Below are 25,618 nucleotides of genomic sequence, written 5' to 3'. Positions count from 1 at the left end.
TTCATCAGACCACACACCCTGGTGCCTGAGGCGTAGCTCCTCCAATGCCGCCTTCCTACCCTGATGGAACAACCATGGTGGTGCCATGAGGAGAGTGTGATGCCTCACATCCGTAGAGCAATCCTGGCTGTCATTCAGATCAGGCCATCATGGGTCTCACTATAAGCTATGGTGTTTCTGTCTCTCCCACTCACAGCACTGTGCACAAATATATTTTGCCTCAGTCTTTCTCCTCACCCTCATGATGAGGGCTGCTTATCCTGATGTGGCCCTAGCATGTACTCCCAGCCTTCAGCAATTAGACCCAGTTCCTGCTTTTTAGCCCTAGATTAAGCTCTTGAGTTACTACTGGAGGCAGATTCTCCCAACCTTCACCCTGTGGCTGTCCCCTTGCTTTCCTTCCACATCCCAGTTCCAAGTCTTCATCAGCTCCCAATTACCCTCATATTGCTCTACAGATACAATAAAAAACAATACAATACAATGCAATACAATACAATGCATCTCTCTAAGGGCTATTTGCTTCACCCAGACCCTCAGGAGTGCGAAGAAGGATTAAGCCTGTACGGTGTCTTGCTACAGCAACAACTCAATTTTGCTTAAAGCAATCCTACCTTCAGAAATAAGTAATAGTAATTAATAGCCCCTCACGGACCGGGGGTGTTTTCTGTCAGCTCTGCCACGAGAGGGAGGCAGAGGTGAAAAAACACGGGCCGAGGCCAGCGGAGCTGCAAGGGGAGGGGAGCAGCCCCAAGACTCACTGAGGCGGCGGGGCCGCCATTTTACGGGGAGGGGCGGCGGCACCTCCCCATTCCCGGCGGGCAAGGGTGAAGCGCCTCAGGCTCTGCCTAGGTCCCGGGGGGCTGGGTTCCCGTTCTTTCCCTGTGCTTGGCTGCGCTTCCGGGAACAGGGAGCGTGGCGGCCGGCGGGGTGAGTGCGGCGGCCGCGTTGCTGTTGCTGCGTTGTCCTGAAGGTTTTCTACGGGAAGCCTGTGCCTGTGGTTTTTTTGGGTTTTCTTGTTTTGCGTTTTTTTTTTTTTTTTTTTAAAGAAGTAGATCTGCATGGTGTTGCTTTTATTGTGTTTCGTGTTTTCTTTTTTTTTTCTTCCCTCTTTCGTGACATTCCCTAAATACCGCCGCTTCTAGCCAGCTGGAGCCGCGGCGGTGTGCCGGGAGCGCTTCTTAGGGAGCGCCGGGAGCACCGCGGGGATGCACGACTGAGACGTCTGCCATCGGGCAAAGCCCGCGGCGGGGGCGGAGAAGGAACTCTTCACTCCAGGGCGGGCCAAACCTTTGGCTTCTTGTGTCTCAGCTTCCTGGAACAGTGTCAGGCTGCTCTCCATCTCCCCGCCCCTGCGGAGGCACAGGGGTCAGGAGGCGGGCAGCAGCGGGGCCGTGTCCCACGGTCTGCTCCCCTGGAGAGCTGGGAGGCCAAGGGCCATCACCAGGGGCTGTCTGCGACCTCGCCCTGCGGGTGTTTTAATACCGCTCCCAACTCTCCAAATCCTAAATGAAGCATTTTCCTTCAACGAAGTCTGCTTTGGTTCAGCAGGTGGGGAAAGGGGTGTCCGTGCCACAGACAGAGCTTTCTTTGTGGAGATGGACACGGCCTGGTGGCCATTGCCCTGAGTTCCCTCTGGGGCTGTGTTTGAAAGAGTTGAGACTGCTCTGATGCAGCTGACACAACGTCGGGAAGTGTTCTTGATTGGATCAGTTTGACACTGATCCACACTGTAGTTTTGGTGGGAAGTGTCTCTTGGGCCGCAGGCTGGAGGAGAGCTGCTCCCTGCTCTGGTTTCCCCGTGGTGAGGCCCTGCAGTAGCTGTCTGCTGGTTGATCTACATACAGCATATGGCCTTTTGGTCCATAAAGACTGTCCTGAAGCGCAGGTGTTGACTGCTGAGAATATATGCATCAAATTCAGAGTGGTAGGAACACACAGTGTCTGGGCATGCCAAAACCTCTGTACGAGTGTCTCACCACTGACTTGCAGAGCATGGGGAGAGCAGAGTGAGGAAGGAGTTGCTGTCAGCAAACCCTCTGACCACTGAGGGCTTTGCAGCAGTATGCAATCGACCAATAAATATGTACTTGTATCATGAGGTTGTTGGTTCCTTAAAGTGTGGTCACTGTGGATTGTCTCCAAAACTGTGGATTCCAAACTATGTATTGTCTCTGATGAGAAAGGTGTCTGTACTTATGTTGCTCCTCCTGAGCTGCAGAGAAAGCATAGTTGACTGTGCAGATGTAACTCCTAGCCTTGTGTCCCAGCTGTTGAATATTATTTTTGATTTGGTTGGATGCCTCTGATTTTCAGGCAGTCAGATAGTGTCAGTTGCATCCTTTTGTCTGTAAATTCTTGCCTGTTGTGGAAACTGTACAGACACTTTCTAGGAAATAACTGCCTGCTCGTGTCACTAGTCCTGTGTGTTTTGACCCAGAGGCCAAAAAAACCTTACTGCTAGCAATCTGCAGGTATTGGGACAGTAGGAAAATTCTGGTCTTCACTGTAACCAATGTGAACACTATGTGTCTCCTCTTTATGTTGTGCATAAAGTACTCATTCAGACACAATTGGAGGATTGTTTCCATCAAAGCTTGCTTGTTTTTTGCTTGTATTTTTTTTAGCTATGGGAGAAGAGAAATAGGAGAAAATGCCTACTGCTTATAGTAAAGCTACTAGCAAGAAATTTTCTTGGGTGGAAGAGCATGCATGTGGAAACTTGCTCTTTTCAACTCTCTGGCTACGATAATGAATCAGTAGTATGAATTAGGTGTTGGTTTTGTATTTGGTAGCAACATGTCAACACTAGGCCCTGCCTAAAGGGAAGAACAAAAGACAGAGATAGTAAAAACTATCTATCAGTAGGTATCTTATGATGACATATGATACTTATCTGTGATTAACTCAGTGTTCTAGTAGTTATTGCTCATTTAATAGGTGTGGTGTTGATTCAAATTCACTACTTATAACAGATGTATGTAGAGTATGACAGGCACTGAGCTTATGATTATGTGCATTGCTGCTTTGCAGGCAATAAAACGGAGCTAAAATGAACTTTGATCTTTTTTCTTTGTAATAAAGCAGGAAATTGCAGTCCCATGTCATGCTGGCAACATAATTTATTTTTTTTTTTCTTTTATATTGTAGGCCATATAACTGCTGACTTCTCCCAGCCTGGCTGATAGGTTTAAAACCCAGTGTGCACACACAGAAGCAAGCTGCAGGTACCACTGAAGGTCTGTAGACTTACAGAAGGTAAGAGTTGGTAATTCTGTCATTCTGCTGTCTAACTTTGGCTCAGGTTGCCGTATAAAAGCAAATTATTTTCTGTGTGAAGTCAAGAGAGACTTCTCTCAGTAAATCCTGAACAAAATGCTGTTGTGCCTGACCACCTCAAAAGATATCACACTGTGTGGATATGGGATTGAAATCCAGAAGCAGACTCTAAACTGGTAAAATAACTCAAATATGTAGTATGGGACTTCAGGTGCTTGTGCCACCAAATCAGTCTCCAGTGAGCTGATAATTTTCCAAGCGAGTCATGACGTTTGTTGCCTAGTTTCTGCAGGGAAGTGTAAAAGAGAGAAACAAGTTTTTGTATTCCAAAAAGTTTGATCTGTTCTTGTTCTGTGTTTTATGTCCCAGGCTCAGGAGCATGGAAAGCCTCTGTGCAGCAAACACCACTTTTTCTCTGGAGCTCTTAAGAAAGCTGTGTGAGAAGAAAAGTGGGCAGAATGTGTTCTTTTCGCCACTGAGTATTTCTTCTGCTTTGTCCATGGTTTTGCTGGGTTCAAGAGGTAGCACTGAAGCCCAAATAACAAAGGTAGGTCCAAATAAAGTTGTTGGATGGCATTTGATGGGAGCGTATGAGGAACAGATGTGTCTTACAGTCTGTGCCATGCCCTTGTGCTAAACTGTGATTGTCATTGGAGTCTGAGAGAGCAGAGCCATTCCTCTGGTGGGTGTGTAAGCAGAACCTGTTTCCACTGTTTTTTAGTGTGAGCTTTGTTCATTATGAAATGAAGAGGTTCCTGGGTTTTGTTGTGTGGAGGTTTTTGTGGTTTTTGAGACAGATCTTCTTTAATGTGTATTTGGGAGGTACCTGGGATTTATTTATTGGTTTGATCAATTAGTGGCTGCATGAAGTATTTTCTTTCGCTTCCTTGCTTGGGCTTAGTATCACATGATACATGTTCTGAAAATGAAGCTGGCAACTCAAATAATACTAAAACAATCCCACTGTCTAAATTTCAAACTGGTAACTGCAACCTGATTACCTCCTTTTTAAGAAATTGCTCAGGTAGCAAACACGACTTGGCATGTGTTTTATGCAGGAACTGACAATATTAAGTGCAAAATCAGTTGTTTTGGTTCTGATGTTTGTTTCCTTTGCAAACTGGGAGAGGAGTATAAACCCATGTTTTGTTTCCATTTATATTTATGAAAGTTTCTCAAAAGCTTATACTATTTGCATAATTGGAGAGACTCAAAATCCATCTGGATGCAGTCCTGGACAGCTCTAGGTGTCCCTGCTTGGGCAGGGCTTTGGACCAGCTTGTCCCCACAGGTCCCTTCCCACCTCAGCCATTCTGTGATCCTCTAGTGCTTCCTTGAGGGAAGGAAGATGAGGACTGCTGACTCCGCTGCTCCCAAATTCATTACTTGTACAAGCGCTGTGGATGTTTGTCTTTGTGCAGGTGCTTTCTCTGAACAATGCTCAGGATGCTCACAATGGGTATCAATCCCTTCTCTCTGAAATTAATGATCCAAACACCAAATACATCCTGAGAACTGCAAACCGGCTCTATGGAGAAAAGACATTTGAGTTCCTTCCAGTAAGTAGCCATTAAATTTGTGGCCTTTCTTAGGATAATGTACTTGCTACCTCTTTCCTCTAGAGGAGAAAGGCAGCCTTTGGGGTTTGCCTTGCAAGTTTTCTGTGCTGAGAGCCAGGAGTGCAATAGATTCTGCCAGAGCCTGGTGTCAGAACTTGGTGGAGAATCTCCCTTTAGATAACCTGTGATCTGAATATGGCAAAGCAGGGTAAAATCCATGAATTTCTACACTTGAGGGTTCTGTGTTCCATTCATATAATTGGCTCAGAGACAAATGGCTGATGTATTTCTTAGCAAAACTCTTATAAAGAAACTTAAAAAATCCTATGTCATGTCCCTGAAGCCTAAAAGGAAAACAAGAAAAGAAATAGCCACATTATTTTCAATGAGGTTTAGTAGAAGATTGTAGTAGAGTGTTAAAGCCAATTGATTTAGTAACAATTCCCAGTTCAAAGATGAGTTATATATCCTAGAAAGAACTGGTCAGCCAGAACTTACAAGGCTCAATATGAAGGTGGGGAAAGAAAGGAGGCAGATTCCTTGGGGAAATGTAAGAATCATCTGTGTCTGAATGAGAGTAAATCTCTTGCTGAAAATGTGTTGTGAATGTCCCTGTTAGTCATTTATAGAGTCGAGTGAGAAATCCTACCATGCTGGCCTAGAGCAGACGGACTTCATGCATGCTTGGGAGGATTCCAGGAAACAAATCAATGGCTGGGTAGAGGAAAGGACTGAAGGTGAGTGCTTTGCCAAGTGCCCTGTTGTGTTTAATGGCAGCCACCTCTTGGGTGAGCACCCCTTTCAGGATATAGGATTGTGAATTCAAAGCACCCAAAGGCAGAGCTGTTGCTGTGTCTGGTACATAATTCTCTTCTCTATTGTGTATGTCTTGCAGAGTAGATACTGTCTTGGATAATAATTAGATCCATGTCAACCTATTAAAAGTGTGGGTTTTTCCTTTGTATCATAAAGGTAGAATCCAGAACCTGTTGGCAGAGGGGATTGTGAATTCCCTGACCAGGCTTGTGCTGGTGAATGCCATCTATTTCAAAGGCAGCTGGGAAAAGCAGTTTGGCAAAGAGAGAACCACAGAAAGGCCATTCCGAATTAATAAGGTACGATGTGCTGAAATGCTGACAAGCAAAGTCTGCTCCCCTCAAGTAGTCTGAAATGAACACCTTTAAGAAGAAACTGAATCTTCCAAGCAGGGTTAGCTTGGGTGGGCTGTAAGAGATCCCTTATGCCCCCTTCCTTTCCTATGAACACCCTCTTTGCTGAGTTTCTCTGAACTTTCACATCATTACTAGAACCTTTAACCTAGGACAAGGACAGGTGTGAAAGCTTGTGAATTGAAGTCTTCTTCAGTCAGAGCTTTCTTGCTGCATTTCTGCCCCTGAGCCAGTCCAAAATAGATGGGAAAAAACAAGTCCTTTTAAGATGTCTGTGCTCTGTAGTCTTGGTTTTAGAAATAGATCAGTGCTCTTAAGAAGACTTGGCCACTGGCATGGGCAGGCCATGGCGGCCCCTCAGGATCCCCTGCAGCCCTGGGTTGGCCTCCAGGTTTCATTAACAAGAACTGGGAATGTGCCTTCCTTAACTCGGCTGCTTGTAGCAACCACTGTGGAAAATGGAAGCCCTCATGCCTGTCTTGAAACTGTCCCTCCCCAGTGGTGAAATAAATCCAAGACTGCTTTAAAGTGCCACTAGCACTTTGTAAATAAGGGAGTGTTTCTGGTCACCCCAAACTCTCTTCAAGAGCAGTTCAGAGACTGCTGGACTGACTCAGTTCCTGATGCTCTGTCCTCAATGAACAATTGGAAATCCGAGGTGTAAGCTGAAGTCTTAAGCTAGTTATTTTACATCCTGTTCTGTAACAAGGAGTTACTTTGACATCCCAGGAACCTTTCCAATATCCTGTGAAATTATTTCTGTTACTCTTGCACTTCTTATGACTCTCTGGATGATTTTCTCTTTCTGTGCGGCTTTTCTTTTGCTTATTGATCCTTTTTATGTGTCAGTGCTGCTGCAAAATAATTTCTGCCATATTCTCTCTGGGCATTATTCCAATGAGCATTACTTCAATAACAGAAATCTACTTGTGTGATAATCTCATGAAGGTAAGGGAGAAAGCAGTGAAACTGAAAAGAAGGGAAATAATGGTGCAAACAATAGTAGCTGATGCTCCATGTGGAAATGGAGTGAGAGACCAGAGAATGCAAATGAGAATAAATTCTCTCCCCTTCCTAGTATCCTTATAACTTTTAAGAATTCCAAACAATACTCTCACTTTCTTGGTAGTTTTAGTAGATACATTTAAAAATATTTTAAGTCTTTGTTGTAGCGCTTGGAACTGCATGGGCTAAAAATGAAAACCCATGCATTGAAGTGACTTATTAATTTACAGCAAAGAACACAGCCCCTACTTACTACCAGCTCAGTTTAGTGTTTGTCACTAGTTGCTAAGTGAACAAAAGGGCAAGGACACATATTTGCCTTAAAGGAATTCTTCAAAGACATTTCTACATTAGTAATTAAAAATGAAATCTCAGGGATTTTTAGTTATTTACAAAAGACAGTGTGGTGTCTGCGCTCTGTGGTGTGTGATCAGTTGTCTTTGGTCAAATCCTAAAAAGCCTTGAGTAACAGGCTGCCTGCTTCGTAGTTTGAGACCAGCAGAGTAGCTCAGCACTAACTGTTGACCTCTGTGTATTTCTAGAATGAAACCAGACCTGTGCAGATGATGTTCAAGAAGGACACATTTAACATGACCTATATTGGGGACTTCCAGACCAAAATCCTTGAGCTCCCTTATGTGGGTAATGAATTGAGCATGATCATCCTGCTCCCTGATGCAATCCAGGATGGATCCACAGGCTTGGAGAGAGTAAGTTGTTGAGCTGAGTGCAAAGACAGCCTGAATCCTTCCAGGGAAGAAGGTCTGCTGTTGCACAGAGACCTGCAGTTCAGTTCCAGAGGGATTGTGTCCCTGGTGCCAGCAGAAATGTCCCTCTCCTCCCTGTCCCCAAAGTGACTGCCCCTCTGTGTGTCAGTGCTGCTCAGGCTGTGTGCTGCTGCCTTAGCCAGAGGCTCTGGAAGATGAGCTGGTGCTGCTCAGGAGCAGAGGTCAGCTGTGGTTGTGGTGAAGGCAGAGTCTGGTGATGATGGAGTGTGGGGAGGGGGCTTTTGGGTGGGCTCTTTGGAAGTCCGGTGGCTTGTCCTGTAGATCTTCTGTGCTGAGCAGCTGGCAGGTGGTGTGTGGCTCAGTGCCTGGAAGGATGCTCACAGGAAAGGTCAGGATCTCTTTTGTAGTGAGGATAGGATACAAGTGTGGGCTCTTTGGCACTCTGGACAAGGAGTGTATTAAAGTTTTCTAGCACTGACTGCAACGGGCCTGGCGAGCAGACTGTTTTCATGATGCTGTTGACTGACCTGAAGAATCAATCTTTGGTAAAGAGATAGAACAACTAGGTTTTGTTTCTTTGGGTCCTTGTTAGCTGTTCCTCTGTGCCTTTCTTTCCCATAAGTAAAAATTAAAAAAAACCCCAAACAATCTAACATGTTCTGTAGAAGTAAACCTGACATGGAGGTGATCGTACCTACCAAAAAAACGTTTGGTAATGATCTTGGTGGGGCCCGTATTCTCAAGTGACAAGTATAACTTGCAGTTTTGGCTTGAGACACACTAACCCTGCTAAAAAAGATGCATTTTATGGACTGTGTAAACAAACCCCTTAAGCACTTCTTTTGCTTGTGTAAGACTGACTCAATTCCCATTGTAATTAAGTAAATTTGGGATTTTTCTTCAGCTGGAAAGAGAACTTACATATGAGAAGCTAACAGATTGGATCAATCCTGAAATGATGGACTCTACAGAGGTGATGGTGTCTTTACCCAGATTTAAACTGGAAGAAAATTATGATCTGAAACCCCTTCTGAGCAGCATGGGAATGCCTGATGCATTTGCCTTGGGGAAGGCAGACTTCTCAGGAATCTCATCTGGCAACGAGCTGGTGCTCTCTGAAGTGGTTCACAAGTCCTTTGTGGAAGTCAACGAAGAAGGCACTGAAGCAGCTGCTGCCACAGCTGCAGTGATGATGATGCGCTGTGCGATGATCGTTCCAGAATTTACTGCTGATCATCCCTTCCTCTTCTTCATCCGGCACAACAAAACTTCCAGCATTCTGTTCTGTGGCAGATTTTGCTGTCCCTAAGGAGGAGATGTCTTGGCAGCATAGGTGCCATCACACAATAAATTTACATTTCCCTGGCACAGGGTGACTCCTTTTGCACTAATTGTCTCTTTCAGCCGTGCCTGAACCCTCTTCTGTGCTCTTGATCTTGGGCTTGGCAGGAATGACAGAGCTGCTTAGACAAGCACAGCACCTGCCATGTCCTACCCCTCCTGCCCCTGCACCTGGGTGCAGAGGTCTCCAGGTTCTTGCTGACACAAGAGCCATCCCCCTTGTTCTCTGAGTGCTTCCTCTGTGCTTGACTTCACTTTTGGTGTGCAGCAGGCAGAGTCAGGCGGTGAGAGCCCATGGGAGAGAAGAAGTTACTTTTGCTTGTGACAAGGCTGGAGCACATTTGCAGCTGCCCTCACCTTTTACCTTCCAGACTCATCCATTGAGTGCCTTGATACATTCCGTGGAGCTGAAAGGCGTGTTTGGCAGCCTGTTCCAGGTATTGCTGAGCATCCTGCCTAGCTGTGGTTTTTTTGTCTAGTAACTGGAGAAGCACTTAGGCAAGAACGGGAATGAAAGTATGCTTTTGTACCAGATGTCCTTGTGAGGTATTTGTGGTCTGAGTACCTTTGTTTCATCACCCCAGGACACCTGGGTTTATTCCCTGTCACCTGCTTCTAGTCCTTTATTAAAGAATGTAACAAAAGGGCACATGGTGCCTATGAAATATTTGAATGACAAAGCCTTGAGTTGGTTTTTCTTTTGCTACTGTTATATATTTATCCTGCTAATACTTTCTTGGGCACCATAGTTTACCTGTATAATTCCAAAGACGCAGCTGCAAGGGCTGTCCTTACACGGGGGATGTGTTTTGTGGGTCCTGTTCCTGGACTAATAAAAGAAGTGCAAGCGCTGCGTGGGTCTGTTTCTCCTTTTTCTACCCTAAGTTATCCACGTATTTTTCAGTGTGTCGCAGGAGGAGAAGGCTTCTCGGCAGAGCCCAGCGGGTTCGGTGCCGCCGCGGTTGTCGCGGGCCGGGCAGGGAAGCGGCCAAGCGGCCTCGGCTGCGCTGGGGCTGCGCGGGGCGGGAGGGGACCGGGGCAGCCTCCGGCCCTGGCCCCGCCCGCGGGGCATCCAGCGGGAAGGGGGCGGTATCGGGAAGCAATGCAGAAATACTTTCTCTCTCCGCCAAATCGGAGCGCCTCTCGGGCGGCGGAGGGTGCGGGCTGTGAGGGGTTTGGGCGCAAGGCTTGCGCGGGTGGTGTAAGGAAAGGAAAGTGAAGGCGCGCTCTGGGGTATTGGTTTAGATCTTGGGTCGGGGGGCTGTTGTTGTTGGGGTTTTTTTAGCACAGAGTTTGCTAAGAGAGCATTGCAAAGCTGCCGTGCGCTTGTGTGTCTGCAGGAGAGAGCTAACAGGGATATTTACAATTCCTGCGGGAGGACCGTGCGGGAAAGACGGAGATTCGGATGCAAACTCCTCCCCGTACTTGAATCTGAAAGGAAGCAGCGACTCTGACAGTTCTGCCTTAAGAAGCGGGGGAAAGCTGCTGTGTGAGTCAGATGTGTGGGTGTGCAGGGTCTGTGAGGCTGAAGAATTTTAACCTGCATTCTTGCCAGCACAAATGCTTCCAATTTCCAGTTAGATGGCAAGGATTTTTTTTTTTTTTTTAATAATGCCAATAACTTGGAGTGATAAGTAATGTTGGGATATATGAGTTATATGGGGAAGAAATATGGTATTACAAATGTGAGTGATATTTGTTTGGTTGGGGTTTTTAGTTTGAGGAATTGTTTTTTTTCTTTGCTAGGTTGCAGGGTATCAGGTTTGGGGGGTTTTGTTTGTTTGTGGGTTTTTTCTTGGGTTTTTTTGTTGTTGTTGTTGGTTTGGTTTGGTTTTATTTGTTTTTGGTTTTTTTTTTTCCCCCAGAGAATGTTGCAGTTACAATGAAATTCTTGCTTTTCTTTTCATAGCCAAAGTAACTCTGCTGACATCTCCCAGCCTGGCTGATAGGTTTAAAACCCAGTGTGCACACACAGAAGCAAGCTGCAGGTACCACTGAAGGTCTGTAGACTTACAGAAGGTAAGAGTTGGTAATTCTGTCATTCTGCTGTCTAACTTTGGCTCAGGTTGCCGTATAAAAGCAAATTATTTTCTGTGTGAAGTCAAGAGAGACTTCTCTCAGTAAATCCTGAACAAAATGCTGTTGTGCCTGACCACCTCAAAAGATATCACACTGTGTGGATATGGGATTGAAATCCAGAAGCAGACTCTAAACTGGTAAAATAACTCAAATATGTAGTATGGGACTTCAGGTGCTTGTGCCACCAAATCAGTCTCCAGTGAGCTGATAATTTTCCAAGCGAGTCATGACGTTTGTTGCCTAGTTTCTGCAGGGAAGTGTAAAAGAGAGAAACAAGTTTTTGTATTCCAAAAAAGTTTGATCTGTTCTTGTTCTGTGTTTTATGTCCCAGGCTCAGGAGCATGGAAAGCCTCTGTGCAGCAAACACCACTTTTTCTCTGGAGCTCTTAAGAAAGCTGTGTGAGAAGAAAAGTGGGCAGAATGTGTTCTTTTCGCCACTGAGTATTTCTTCTGCTTTGTCCATGGTTTTGCTGGGTTCAAGAGGTAGCACTGAAGCCCAAATAACAAAGGTAGGTCCAAATAAAGTTGTTGGATGGCATTTGATGGGAGCGTATGAGGAACAGATGTGTCTTACAGTCTGTGCCATGCCCTTGTGCTAAACTGTGATTGTCACTGGAGTCTGAGAGAGCAGAGCCATTCCTCTGGTGGGTGTGTAAGCAGAACCTGTTTCCACTGTTTTTTAGTGTGAGCTTTGTTCATTATGAAATGAAGAGGTTCCTGGGTTTTGTTGTGTGGAGGTTTTTGTGGTTTTTGAGACAGATCTTCTTTAATGTGTATTTGGGAGGTACCTGGGATTTATTTATTGGTTTGATCAATTAGTGGCTGCATGAAGTATTTTCTTTCGCTTCCTTGCTTGGGCTTAGTATCACATGATACATGTTCTGAAAATGAAGCTGGCAACTCAAATAATACTAAAACAATCCCACTGTCTAAATTTCAAACTGGTAACTGCAACCTGATTACCTCCTTTTTAAGAAATTGCTCAGGTAGCAAACACGACTTGGCATGTGTTTTATGCAGGAACTGACAATATTAAGTGCAAAATCAGTTGTTTTGGTTCTGATGTTTGTTTCCTTTGCAAACTGGGAGAGGAGTATAAACCCATGTTTTGTTTCCTTTATATTTATGAAAGTTTCTCAAAAGCTTATACTATTTGCATAATTGGAGAGACTCAAAATCCATCTGGATGCAGTCCTGGACAGCTCTAGGTGTCCCTGCTTGGGCAGGGCTTTGGACCAGCTTGTCCCCACAGGTCCCTTCCCACCTCAGCCATTCTGTGATCCTCTAGTGCTTCCTTGAGGGAAGGAAGATGAGGACTGCTGACTCCGCTGCTCCCAAATTCATTACTTGTACAAGCGCTGTGGATGTTTGTCTTTGTGCAGGTGCTTTCTCTGAACAATGCTCAGGATGCTCACAATGGGTATCAATCCCTTCTCTCTGAAATTAATGATCCAAACACCAAATACATCCTGAGAACTGCAAACCGGCTCTATGGAGAAAAGACATTTGAGTTCCTTCCAGTAAGTAGCCATTAAATTTGTGGCCTTTCTTAGGATAATGTACTTGCTACCTCTTTCCTCTAGAGGAGAAAGGCAGCCTTTGGGGTTTGCCTTGCAAGTTTTCTGTGCTGAGAGCCAGGAGTGCAATAGATTCTGCCAGAGCCTGGTGTCAGAACTTGGTGGAGAATCTCCCTTTAGATAACCTGTGATCTGAATATGGCAAAGCAGGGTAAAATCCATGAATTTCTACACTTGAGGGTTCTGTGTTCCATTCATATAATTGGCTCAGGGACAAATGGCTGATGTATTTCTTAGCAAAACTCTTATAAAGAAACTTAAAAAATCCTGTCATGTCCCTGAAGCCTAAAAGGAAAACAAGAAAAGAAATAACCACATTATTTTCAATGAGGTTTAGTAGAAGATTGTAGTAGAGTGTTAAAGCCAATTGATTTAGTAACAATTCCCAGTTCAAAGATGAGTTATATATCCTAGAAAGAACTGGTCAGCCAGAACTTACAAGGCTCAATATGAAGGTGGGGAAAGAAAGGAGGCAGATTCCTTGGGGAAATGTAAGAATCATCTGTGTCTGAATGAGAGTAAATCTCTTGCTGAAAATGTGTTGTGAATGTCCCTGTTAGTCATTTATAGAGTCGAGTGAGAAATCCTACCATGCTGGCCTAGAGCAGACGGACTTCATGCATGCTTGGGAGGATTCCAGGAAACAAATCAATGGCTGGGTAGAGGAAAGGACTGAAGGTGAGTGCTTTGCCAAGTGCCCTGTTGCGTTTAATGGCAGCCACCTCTTGGGTGAATGCCCCTTTCAGGATATAGGATTGTGAATTCAAAGCACCCAAAGGCAGAGCTGTTGCTGTGTCTGGTACATAATTCTCTTCTCTATTGTGTATGTCTTGCAGAGTAGATACTGTCTTGGATAATAATTAGATCCATGTCAACCTATTAAAAGTGTGGGTTTTTCCTTTGTATCATAAAGGTAGAATCCAGAACCTGTTGGCAGAGGGGATTGTGAATTCCCTGACCAGGCTTGTGCTGGTGAATGCCATCTATTTCAAAGGCAGCTGGGAAAAGCAGTTTGGCAAAGAGAGAACCACAGAAAGGCCATTCCGAATTAATAAGGTACGATGTGCTGAAATGCTGACAAGCAAAGTCTGCTCCCCTCAAGTAGTCTGAAATGAACACCTTTAAGAAGAAACTGAATCTTCCAAGCAGGGTTAGCTTGGGTAGGCTGTAAGAGATCCCTTATGCCCCCTTCCTTTCCTATGAACACCCTCTTTGCTGAGTTTCTCTGAACTTTCACATCATTACTAGAACCTTTAACCTAGGACAAGGACAGGTGTGAAAGCTTGTGAATTGAAGTCTTCTTCAGTCAGAGCTTTCTTGCTGCATTTCTGCCCGTGAGCCAGTCCAAAATAGATGGGGAAAAACAAGTCCTTTTAAGATGTCTGTGCTCTGTAGTCTTGGTTTTAGAAGTAGATCAGTGCTCTTAAGAAGACTTGGCCACTGGCATGGGCAGGCCATGGCGGCCCCTCAGGATCCCCTGCAGCCCTGGGTTGGCCTCCAGGTGTCATTAACAAGAACTGGGAATGTGCCTTCCTTAACTCAGCTGCTTGAAGCAACCACTGTGGAAAATGGAAGCCCTCATGCCTGTCTTGAAACTGTCCCTCCCCAGTGGTGAAATAAATCCAAGACTGCTTTAAAGTGCCACTAGCACTTTGTAAATAAGGGAGTGTTTCTGGTCACCCCAAACTCTCTTCAAGAGCAGTTCAGAGACTGCTGGACTGACTCAGTTCCTGATGCTCTGTCCTCAATGAACAATTGGAAATCCGAGGTGTAAGCTGAAGTCTTAAGCTAGTTATTTTACATCCTGTTCTGTAACAAGGAGTTACTTTGACATCCCAGGAACCTTTCCAATATCCTGTGAAATTATTTCTGTTACTCTTGCACTTCTTATGACTCTCTGGATGATTTTCTCTTTCTGTGCGGCTTTTCTTTTGCTTATTGATCCTTTTTATGTGTCAGTGCTGCTGCAAAATAATTTCTGCCATATTCTCTCTGGGCATTATTCCAATGAGCATTACTTCAATAACAGAAATCTACTTGTGTGATAATCTCATGAAGGTAAGGGAGAAAGCAGTGAAACTGAAAAGAAGGGAAATAATGATGCAAATGATAGTAGCTGATGCTCCATGTGGAAATGGAGTGAGAGACCAGAGAATGCAAATGAGAATAAATTCTCTCCCCTTCTTAGTATCCTTATAACTTTTAAGAATTCCAAACAATACTCTCACTTTCTTGGTAGTTTTAGTAGATACATTTAAAAATATTTTAAGTCTTTGTTGTAGCGGTTGGAACCGCATGGGCTAAAAATGAAAACCCATGCATTGAAGTGACTTATTAATTTACAGCAAAGAACACAGCCCCTACTTACTACCAGCAGGGCAAGGACACATATTTGCCTTAAAGGAATTCTTCAAAGACATTTCTACATTAGTAACTAAAAATGAAATCTCAGGGATTTTTAGTTATTTACAAAAGACAGTGTGGTGTCTGCGCTCTGTGGTGTGTGATCAGTTGTCTTTGGTCAAATCCTAAAAAGCCTTGAGTAACAGGCTGCCTGCTTCGTAGTTTGAGACCAGCAGAGTAGCTCAGCACTAACTGTTGACCTCTGTGTATTTCTAGAATGAAACCAGACCTGTGCAGATGATGTTCAAGGAGGACACATTTAACATGACCTATATTGAGGACTTCCAGACCAAAATCCTTGAGCTCCCTTATGTGGGTAATGAATTGAGCATGATCATCCTGCTCCCTGATGCAATCCAGGATGGATCCACAGGCTTGGAGAGAGTAAGTTGTTGAGCTGAGTGCAAAGACAGCCTGAATCCTTCCAGGGAAGAAGGTCTGCTGTTGCACAGAGACCTGCAGTTCAGTTCCAGAGGGATTGTGTCCCTGGTGCCAGCAGAAATGTCCCTCTCCTCCCTGTCCCCAAAGTGACTGCCCCTCTGTGTGTCAGTGCTGCTCAGGCTGTGTGCTGCTGCCTTAGCCAGAGGCTCTGGAAGAAGAGCTGGTGCTGCTCAGGAGCAGAGGTCAGCTGTGGTTGTGGTGAAGGCAGAGTCTGGTGATGATGGAGTGTGGGGAGGGGGCTTTTGGGTGGGCTCTTTGGAAGTCCGGTGGCTTGTCCTGTAGATCTTCTGTGCTGAGCAGCTGGCAGGTGGTGTGTGGCTCAGTGCCTGGAAGGATGCTCACAGGAAAGGTCAGGATCTCTTTTGTGGTGAGGATAGGATACAAGTGTGGGCTCTTTGGCACTCTGGACAAGGAGTGTATTACTAAGGTTTTCTGTGCCTTTTATTCCCATATTAAAAATGAAAAGAAAAAAAAACCCCAGTCCTCGTGCTAAATGCTGGGAAGAAAAAGATGCATGTCATGTTTTGTGTGCACAAACACACAGTAATCACTACTTTGGCTCTGTAATAATTGACTGAATTTTCTTTGTAATTAAGTAATTAATGAATTTGGCATTTTTCTTCAGCTGGAAAAAGAACTTACATATGAGAAGCTGATGGCTTGGATCAGTCCTGAAATGATGCAGACTACAGATGTGATGGTGTCTTTACCCAGATTTAAACTGGAAGAAAGTTATGATCTGAAACCCCTTCTGAGCAGCATGGGAATGCCTGATGCATTTGTCTTGGGGAAGGCAGACTTCTCAGGAATCTCATCTGGCAACGAGCTGGTGCTCTCTGAAGTGGTTCACAAGTCCTTTGTGGAAGTCAACGAAGAAGGCACTGAAGCAGCTGCTGCCACTCAGATGGTCATTATTATTGGCTGTGCGATGATCGTTCCAGAATTTACTGCTGATCATCCCTTCCTCTTCTTCATCCGGCACAACAAAACTTCCAGCATTCTGTTCTGTGGCAGATTTTGCTGTCCCTAAGGAGGAGATGTCTTGGCAGCATAGGTGCCATCACACAATAAATTTACATTTCCCTGGCACAGGGTGACTCCTTTTGCACTAATTGTCTCTTTCAGCCGTGCCTGAACCCTCTTCTGTGCTCTTGATCTTGGGCTTGGCAGGAATGACAGAGCTGCTTAGACAAGCACAGCACCTGCCATGTCCTACCCCTCCTGCCCCTGCACCTGGGTGCAGAGGTCTCCAGGTTCTTGCTGACACAAGAGCCATCCCCCTTGTTCTCTGAGTGCTTCCTCTGTGCTTGACTTCACTTTTGGTGTGCAGCAGGCAGAGTCAGGCGGTGAGAGCCCATGGGAGAGAAGAAGTTACTTTTGCTTGTGACAAGGCTGGAGCACATTTGCAGCTGCCCTCGCCTTTTACCTTCCAGACTCATCCGTTGAGTGCCTTGATACATTCCGTGGAGCTGAAAGGCGTGTTTAGCAGCCTGTTCCAGGTATTGCTGAGCATCCTGCCTAGCTGTGGTTTTTTTGTCTAGTAACTGGAGAAGCACTTAGGCAAGAACGGGAATGAAAGTATGCTTTTGTACCAGATGTCCTTGTGAGGTATTTGTGGTCTGAGTACCTTTGTTTCATCACCCCAGGACACCTGGGTTTATTCCCTGTCACCTGCTTCTAGTCCTTTATTAAAGAATGTAACAAAAGGGCACATGGTGCCTATGGAATATTTGAATGACAAAGCCTTGAGTTGGTTTTTCTTTTGCTACTGTTATATATTTATCCTGCTAATACTTTCTTGGGCACCATAGTTTACCTGTATAATTCCAAAGACGCAGCTGCAAGGGCTGTCCTTACACGGGGGATGTGTTTTGTGGGTCCTGTTCCTGGACTAATAAAAGAAGTGCAAGCGCTGCGTGGGTCTGTTTCTCCTTTTTCTACCCTAAGTTATCCACGTATTTTTCAGTGTGTCGCAGGAGGAGAAGGCTTCTCGGCAGAGCCCAGCGGGTTCGGTGCCGCCGCGGTTGTCGCGGGCCGGGCAGGGAAGCGGCCAAGCGGCCTCGGCTGCGCTGGGGCTGCGCGGGGCGGGAGGGGACCGGGGCAGCCTCCGGCCCTGGCCCCGCCCGCGGGGCATCCAGCGGGAAGGGGGCGGTATCGGGAAGCAATGCAGAAATACTTTCTCTCTCCGCCAAATCGGAGCGCCTCTCGGGCGGCGGAGGGTGCGGGCTGTGAGGGGTTTGGGCGCAAGGCTTGCGCGGGTGGTGTAAGGAAAGGAAAGTGAAGGCGCGCTCTGGGGTATTGGTTTAGATCTTGGGTCGGGGGGCTGTTGTTGTTGGGGTTTTTTAGCACAGAGTTTGCTAAGAGAGCATTGCAAAGCTGCCGTGCGCTTGTGTGTCTGCAGGAGAGAGCTAACAGGGATATTTACAATTCCTGCGGGAGGACCGTGCGGGAAAGACGGAGATTCGGATGCAAACTCCTCCCCGTACTTGAATCTGAAAGGAAGCAGCGAATCTGACAGTTCTGCCTTAAGAAGCGGGGGAAAGCTGCTGTGTGAGTCAGATGTGTGGGTGTGCAGGGTCTGTGAGGCTGAAGAATTTTAACCTGCATTCTTGCCAGCACAAATGCTTCCAATTTCCAGTTAGATGGCAAGGATTTTTTTTTTTTTTTTAATAATGCCAATAACTTGGAGTGATAAGTAATGTTGGGATATATGAGTTATATGGGGAAGAAATATGGTATTACAAATGTGAGTGATATTTGTTTGGTTGGGGTTTTTAGTTTGAGGAATTGTTTTTTTTCTTTGCCAGGTTGCAGGGTATCAGGTTTGGGGGTTTTTGTTTGTTTGTGGGTTTTTTCTTGGGTTTTTTTGTTGTTGTTGTTGGTTTGGTTTGGTTTTATTTGTTTTTGGGTTTTTTTTTCCCCCAGAGAATGTTGCAGTTACAATGAAATTCTTGCTTTTCTTTTCATAGCCAAAGTAACTCTGCTGACATCTCCCAGCCTGGCTGATAGGTTTAAAACCCAGTGTGCACACACAGAAGCAAGCTGCAGGTACCACTGAAGGTCTGTAGACTTACAGAAGGTAAGAGTTGGTAATTCTGTCATTCTGCTGTCTAACTTTGGCTCAGGTTGCCGTATAAAAGCAAATTATTTTCTGTGTGAAGTCAAGAGAGACTTCTTTCAGTAAATCCTGAACAAAATGCTGTTGTGCCTGACCACCTCAAAAGATATCACACTGTGTGGATATGGGATTGAAATCCAGAAGCAGACTCTAAATTGGTAAAATAACTCAAATATGTAGTATGGGATTTCAGGTGCTTGTGCCACCAAATCAGTCTCCAGTGAGCTGATAATTTTCCAAGCGAGTCATGACGTTTGTTGCCTAGTTTCTGCAGGGAAGTGTAAAAGAGAGAAACAAGTTTTTGTATTCCAAAAAAGTTTGATCTGTTCTTGTTCTGTGTTTTATGTCCCAGGCTCAGGAGCATGGAAAGCCTCTGTGCAGCAAACACCACTTTTTCTCTGGAGCTCTTAAGAAAGCTGTGTGAGAAGAAAAGTGGGCAGAATGTGTTCTTTTCGCCACTGAGTATTTCTTCTGCTTTGTCCATGGTTTTGCTGGGTTCAAGAGGTAGCACTGAAGCCCAAATAACAAAGGTAGGTCCAAATAAAGTTGTTGGATGGCATTTGATGGGAGCGTATGAGGAACAGATGTGTCTTACAGTCTGTGCCATGCCCTTGTGCTAAACTGTGATTGTCACTGGAGTCTGAGAGAGCAGAGCCATTCCTCTGGTGGGTGTGTAAGCAGAACCTGTTTCCACTGTTTTTTAGTGTGAGCTTTGTTCATTATGAAATGAAGAGGTTCCTGGGTTTTGTTGTGTGGAGGTTTTTGTGGTTTTTGAGACAGATCTTCTTTAATGTGTATTTGGGAGGTACCTGGGATTTATTTATTGGTTTGATCAATTAGTGGCTGCATGAAGTATTTTCTTTCGCTTCCTTGCTTGGGCTTAGTATCACATGATACATGTTCTGAAAATGAAGCTGGCAACTCAAATAATACTAAAACAATCCCACTGTCTAAATTTCAAACTGGTAACTGCAACCTGATTACCTCCTTTTTAAGAAATTGCTCAGGTAGCAAACACGACTTGGCATGTGTTTTATGCAGGAACTGACAATATTAAGTGCAAAATCAGTTGTTTTGGTTCTGATGTTTGTTTCCTTTGCAAACTGGGAGAGGAGTATAAACCCATGTTTTGTTTCCTTTATATTTATGAAAGTTTCTCAAAAGCTTATACTATTTGCATAATTGGAGAGACTCAAAATCCATCTGGATGCAGTCCTGGACAGCTCTAGGTGTCCCTGCTTGGGCAGGGCTTTGGACCAGCTTGTCCCCACAGGTCCCTTCCCACCTCAGCCATTCTGTGATCCTCTAGTGCTTCCTTGAGGGAAGGAAGATGAGGACTGCTGACTCCGCTGCTCCCAAATTCATTACTTGTACAAGCGCTGTGGATGTTTGTCTTTGTGCAGGTGCTTTCTCTGAACAATGCTCAGGATGCTCACAATGGGTATCAATCCCTTCTCTCTGAAATTAATGATCCAAACACCAAATACATCCTGAGAACTGCAAACCGGCTCTATGGAGAAAAGACATTTGAGTTCCTTCCAGTAAGTAGCCATTAAATTTGTGGCCTTTCTTAGGATAATGTACTTGCTACCTCTTTCCTCTAGAGGAGAAAGGCAGCCTTTGGGGTTTGCCTTGCAAGTTTTCTGTGCTGAGAGCCAGGAGTGCAATAGATTCTGCCAGAGCCTGGTGTCAGAACTTGGTGGAGAATCTCCCTTTAGATAACCTGTGATCTGAATATGGCAAAGCAGGGTAAAATCCATGAATTTCTACACTTGAGGGTTCTGTGTTCCATTCATATAATTGGCTCAGGGACAAATGGCTGATGTATTTCTTAGCAAAACTCTTATAAAGAAACTTAAAAAATCCTATGTCATGTCCCTGAAGCCTAAAAGGAAAACAAGAAAAGAAATAGCCACATTATTTTCAATGAGGTTTAGTAGAAGATTGTAGTAGAGTGTTAAAGCCAATTGATTTAGTAACAATTCCCAGTTCAAAGATGAGTTATATATCCTAGAAAGAACTGGTCAGCCAGAACTTACAAGGCTCAATATGAAGGTGGGGAAAGAAAGGAGGCAGATTTCCTTGGGGAAATGTAAGAATCATCTGTGTCTGAATGAGATTAAATCTCTTGCTGAAAATGTGTTGTGAATGTCCCTGTTAGTCATTTATAGAGTCGAGTGAGAAATCCTACCATGCTGGCCTAGAGCAGACGGACTTCATGCATGCTTGGGAGGATTCCAGGAAACAAATCAATGGCTGGGTAGAGGAAAGGACTGAAGGTGAGTGCTTTGCCAAGTGCCCTGTTGCGTTTAATGGCAGCCACCTCTTGGGTGAATGCCCCTTTCAGGATATAGGATTGTGAATTCAAAGCACCCAAAGGCAGAGCTGTTGCTGTGTCTGGTACATAATTCTCTTCTCTATTGTGTATGTCTTGCAGAGTAGATACTGTCTTGGATAATAATTAGATCCATGTCAACCTATTAAAAGTGTGGGTTTTTCCTTTGTATCATAAAGGTAGAATCCAGAACCTGTTGGCAGAGGGGATTGTGAATTCCCTGACCAGGCTTGTGCTGGTGAATGCCATCTATTTCAAAGGCAGCTGGGAAAAGCAGTTTGGCAAAGAGAGAACCACAGAAAGGCCATTCCGAATTAATAAGGTACGATGTGCTGAAATGCTGACAAGCAAAGTCTGCTCCCCTCAAGTAGTCTGAAATGAACACCTTTAAGAAGAAACTGAATCTTCCAAGCAGGGTTAGCTTGGGTGGGCTGTAAGAGATCCCTTATGCCCCCTTCCTTTCCTATGAACACCCTCTTTGCTGAGTTTCTCTGAACTTTCACATCATTACTAGAACCTTTAACCTAGGACAAGGACAGGTGTGAAAGCTTGTGAATTGAAGTCTTCTTCAGTCAGAGCTTTCTTGCTGCATTTCTGCCCGTGAGCCAGTCCAAAATAGATGGGGAAAAACAAGTCCTTTTAAGATGTCTGTGCTCTGCAGTCTTGGTTTTAGAAGTAGATCAGTGCTCTTAAGAAGACTTGGCCACTGGCATGGGCAGGCCATGGCGGCCCCTCAGGATCCCCTGCAGCCCTGGGTTGGCCTCCAGGTTTCATTAACAAGAACTGGGAATGTGCCTTCCTTAACTCAGCTGCTTGAAGCAACCACTGTGGAAAATGGAAGCCCTCATGCCTGTCTTGAAACTGTCCCTCCCCAGTGGTGAAATAAATCCAAGACTGCTTTAAAGTGCCACTAGCACTTTGTAAATAAGGGAGTGTTTCTGGTCACCCCAAACTCTCTTCAAGAGCAGTTCAGAGACTGCTGGACTGACTCAGTTCCTGATGCTCTGTCCTCAATGAACAATTGGAAATCCGAGGTGTAAGCTGAAGTCTTAAGCTAGTTATTTTACATCCTGTTCTGTAACAAGGAGTTACTTTGACATCCCAGGAACCTTTCCAATATCCTGTGAAATTATTTCTGTTACTCTTGCACTTCTTATGACTCACTGGATGATTTTCTCTTTCTGTGTGGCTTTTCTTTTGTTTATTGATCCTTTTTATGTGTCAGTCCTGCTGCAAAATAATTTCTGCCATATTCTCTCTGGGCATTATACCAATGAGCATTACTTCAATAACAAAAATCTACTTAATCTCATGTAGGTAAGGGAGAAAGCAGTGAAACTGAAAAGAAGGGAAATAATGATGCAAATGATAGTAGCTGATGCTCCATGTGGAAATGGAGTGAGAGACCAGAGAATGCAAATGAGAATAAATTCTCTCCCCTTCCTAGTATCCTTATAACTTTTAAGAATTCCAAACAATACTCTCACTTTCTTGGTAGTTTTAGTAGATACATTTAAAAATATTTTAAGTCTTTGTTGTAGCGGTTGGAACCGCATGGGCTAAAAATGAAAACCCATGCATTGAAGTGACTTATTAATTTACAGCAAAGAACACAGCCCCTACTTACTACCAGCTCAGTTTAGTGTTTGTCACTAGTTGTTAAGTGAACAAAAGGGCAAGGACACATATTTGCCTTAAAGGAATTCTTCAAAGACATTTCTACATTAGTAATTAAAAATGAAATCTCAGGGATTTTTAGTTATTTACAAAAGACAGTGTGGTGTCTGCGCTCTGTGGTGTGTGATCAGTTGTCTTTGGTCAAATCCTAAAAAGCCTTGAGTAACAGGCTGCCTGCTTCGTAGTTTGAGACCAGCAGAGTAGCTCAGCACTAACTGTTGACCTCTGTGTATTTCTAGAATGAAACCAGACCTGTGCAGATGATGTTCAAGAAGGACACATTTAACATGACCTATATTGGGGACTTCCAGACCAAAATCCTTGAGCTCCCTTATGTGGGTAATGAATTGAGCATGATCATCCTGCTCCCTGATGCAATCCAGGATGGATCCACAGGCTTGGAGAGAGTAAGTTGTTGAGCTGAGTGCAAAGACAGCCTGAATCCTTCCAGGGAAGAAGGTCTGCTGTTGCACAGAGACCTGCAGTTCAGTTCCAGAGGGATTGTGTCCCTGGTGCCAGCAGAAATGTCCCTCTCCTCCCTGTCCCCAAAGTGACTGCCCCTCTGTGTGTCAGTGCTGCTCAGGCTGTGTGCTGCTGCCTTAGCCAGAGGCTCTGGAAGAAGAGCTGGTGCTGCTCAGGAGCAGAGGTCAGCTGTGGTTGTGGTGAAGGCAGAGTCTGGTGATGATGGAGTGTGGGGAGGGGGCTTTTGGGTGGGCTCTTTGGAAGTCCGGTGGCTTGTCCTGTAGATCGTCTGTGCTGAGCAGCTGGCAGGTGGTGTGTGGCTCAGTGCCTGGAAGGATGCTCACAGGAAAGGTCAGGATCTCTTTTGTGGTGAGGATAGGATACAAGTGTGGGCTCTTTGGCACTCTGGACAAGGAGTGTATTAAAGTTTTCTAGCACTGACTGCAACGGGCCTGGCGAGCAGACTGTTTTCATGATGCTGTTGACTGACCTGAAGAATCAGTCTTTGGTAAAGAGATAGAACAACTAGGTTTTGTTTCTTTGGGTCCTTGTTAGCTGTTCCTCTGTGCCTTTCTTTCCCATAAGTAAAAATTAAAAAAAACCCCAAACAATCTAACATGTCCTGTAGAAGTAAACCTGACATGGAGGTGATCGTACCTACCAAAAAAACGTTTGGTAATGATCTTGGTGGGGCCCGTATTCTCAAGTGACAAGTATAACTTGCAGTTTTGGCTTGAGACACACTAACCCTGCTAAAAAAGATGCATTTTATGGACTGTGTAAACAAACCCCTTAAGCACTTCTTTTGCTTGTGTAAGACTGACTCACTTCCCATTATAATTAAGTAAATTTGGGATTTTTCTTCAGCTGGAAAAAGAACTTACATATGAGAAGCTAACAGATTGGATCAGTCCTGAAATGATGCAGACTACAGATGTGATGGTGTCTTTACCCAGATTTAAACTGGAAGAAAGTTATGATCTGAAACCCCTTCTGAGCAGCATGGGAATGCCTGATGCATTTGCCTTGGGGAAGGCAGACTTCTCAGGAATCTCATCTGGCAATGAGCTGGTGCTCTCTGAAGTGGTTCACAAGTCCTTTGTGGAAGTCAATGAAGAAGGCACTGAAGCAGCTGCTGCCACTGGGCTGGTCATTAATTTGCGCTGTGCGATGATCGTTCCAGAATTTACTGCTGATCATCCCTTCCTCTTCTTCATCCGGCACAACAAAACTTCCAGCATTCTGTTCTGTGGCAGATTTTGCTGTCCCTAAGGAGGAGATGTCTTGGCAGCATAGGTGCCATCACACAATAAATTTACATTTCCCTGGCACAGGGTGACTCCTTTTGCACTAATTGTCTCTTTCAGCTGTGCCTGAACCCTCTTCTGTGCTCTTGATCTTGGGCTTGGCAGGAATGACAGAGCTGCTTAGACAAGCACAGCACCTGCCATGTCCTACCCCTCCTGCCCCTGCACCTGGGTGCAGAGGTCTCCAGGTTCTTGCTGACACAAGAGCCATCCCCCTTGTTCTCTGAGTGCTTCCTCTGTGCTTGACTTCACTTTTGGTGTGCAGCAGGCAGAGTCAGGCGGTGAGAGCCCATGGGAGAGAAGAAGTTACTTTTGCTTGTGACAAGGCTGGAGCACATTTGCAGCTGCCCTCACCTTTTACCTTCCAGACTCATCCATTGAGTGCCTTGATACATTCCGTGGAGCTGAAAGGAGTGTTTGGCAGCCTGTTCCAGGTATTGCTGAGCATCCTGCCTAGCTGTGGTTTTTTTGTCTAGTAACTGGAGAAGCACTCAGGCAAAAATGTTTTTGCAGCCTATGTCCTTATAGGGTATTTATGGGATGAGAACCATCACCACAGAAGATCCTTAGTTCATTACTGTCACCTGGTTCTGGTCCTTTAACAAAGAATGCAGTTGAACTGTAGAATACCAAAGACAAAGCTGAAACAGCTTTCCTAATACAGGGATGTTTTTTGCCCCTTCTGTTTTTTGAATAATAGAAGAACTCTAATTGCTGTAGTGGTCTGTTTCTTTTTTCCACAATAGATAGTACATTTTTTAACCAGTTTCTGAAAACCCCAAATATTTCTTGTAATACCAGCTTCTATGTAGGTTGTTTGGAATTCATCACTAAACACAAGATTTTTCTGGGTAGTGAAACCCAAGGTGCTTACTTGGGTTGCCATACATTAATGGTTGGCCTTGAAAGGATTTATAGCAAGGGGCTCCCTAGATAATAGGTTTTTTTCTGGGCAGGACTGCAATGCTTCCTCTTGGATTCTTGCACGGCTTCAAATCAAGGCTTGATAGACATTACCCAAAAGGTCGTAGATGGGCATATCCTTTATTCAGCTCACAGTAACCCAGCTGTCTCAGGTGAAGCAAATAAAAGCAGTATTTGCAGGGGAGAGGAGTGAGACCCAACACGTCTGTCACCA

At 44.8% G+C, this 25,618-nt stretch overlaps 2 protein-coding genes across 4 annotated transcripts; both read left to right on the top strand.

Annotated features, from left to right (window-relative positions):
* The first annotated feature begins 795 nt into the window (after window positions 1-795).
* LOC309572118 (uncharacterized protein) lies at window positions 796-24,502 on the top strand. Its single transcript, XM_082280135.1, has 17 exons — window positions 796-930; window positions 3,151-3,258; window positions 3,649-3,826; window positions 4,701-4,838; window positions 5,458-5,575; window positions 5,811-5,953; window positions 7,555-7,722; window positions 8,645-9,041; window positions 9,986-10,238; window positions 10,422-10,570; window positions 17,548-17,800; window positions 19,052-19,229; window positions 20,103-20,240; window positions 20,861-20,978; window positions 21,214-21,356; window positions 22,951-23,118; window positions 24,041-24,502. The coding sequence occupies exons 3-17, from the start codon at window positions 3,659-3,661 to the stop codon at window positions 24,443-24,445; spliced, it is 2,937 nt and encodes a 978-aa protein (XP_082136261.1). The 5' UTR covers window positions 796-930; window positions 3,151-3,258; window positions 3,649-3,658; the 3' UTR covers window positions 24,446-24,502.
* LOC309579204 (serpin B6-like) lies at window positions 10,195-17,462 on the top strand. Of its 3 annotated transcripts, XM_082292340.1 has the most exons (9): window positions 10,195-10,238; window positions 10,422-10,570; window positions 10,991-11,100; window positions 11,492-11,669; window positions 12,543-12,680; window positions 13,298-13,415; window positions 13,651-13,793; window positions 15,357-15,524; window positions 16,207-17,462. In XM_082292340.1, the coding sequence occupies exons 4-9, from the start codon at window positions 11,502-11,504 to the stop codon at window positions 16,609-16,611; spliced, it is 1,140 nt and encodes a 379-aa protein (XP_082148466.1). In that variant the 5' UTR covers window positions 10,195-10,238; window positions 10,422-10,570; window positions 10,991-11,100; window positions 11,492-11,501; the 3' UTR covers window positions 16,612-17,462. The 3 variants fall into 3 exon arrangements, with proteins under 3 accessions (XP_082148466.1, XP_082148467.1, XP_082148465.1); XM_082292341.1 differs by lacking the exon at window positions 10,195-10,238 and having other exon boundaries at window positions 10,261-10,570; window positions 10,991-11,081; XM_082292339.1 differs by lacking the exon at window positions 10,195-10,238 and having other exon boundaries at window positions 10,261-10,570.
* Window positions 24,503-25,618: the final 1,116 nt, after the last annotated feature.

The sequence above is a fragment of the Coloeus monedula genome (genome assembly GCF_965178545.1).
Source record: "Coloeus monedula genome assembly, chromosome: 1".
Lineage (NCBI taxonomy): Eukaryota > Metazoa > Chordata > Aves > Passeriformes > Corvidae > Coloeus > Coloeus monedula.
This window is presented reverse-complemented; position numbering and strand designations above follow the sequence as displayed.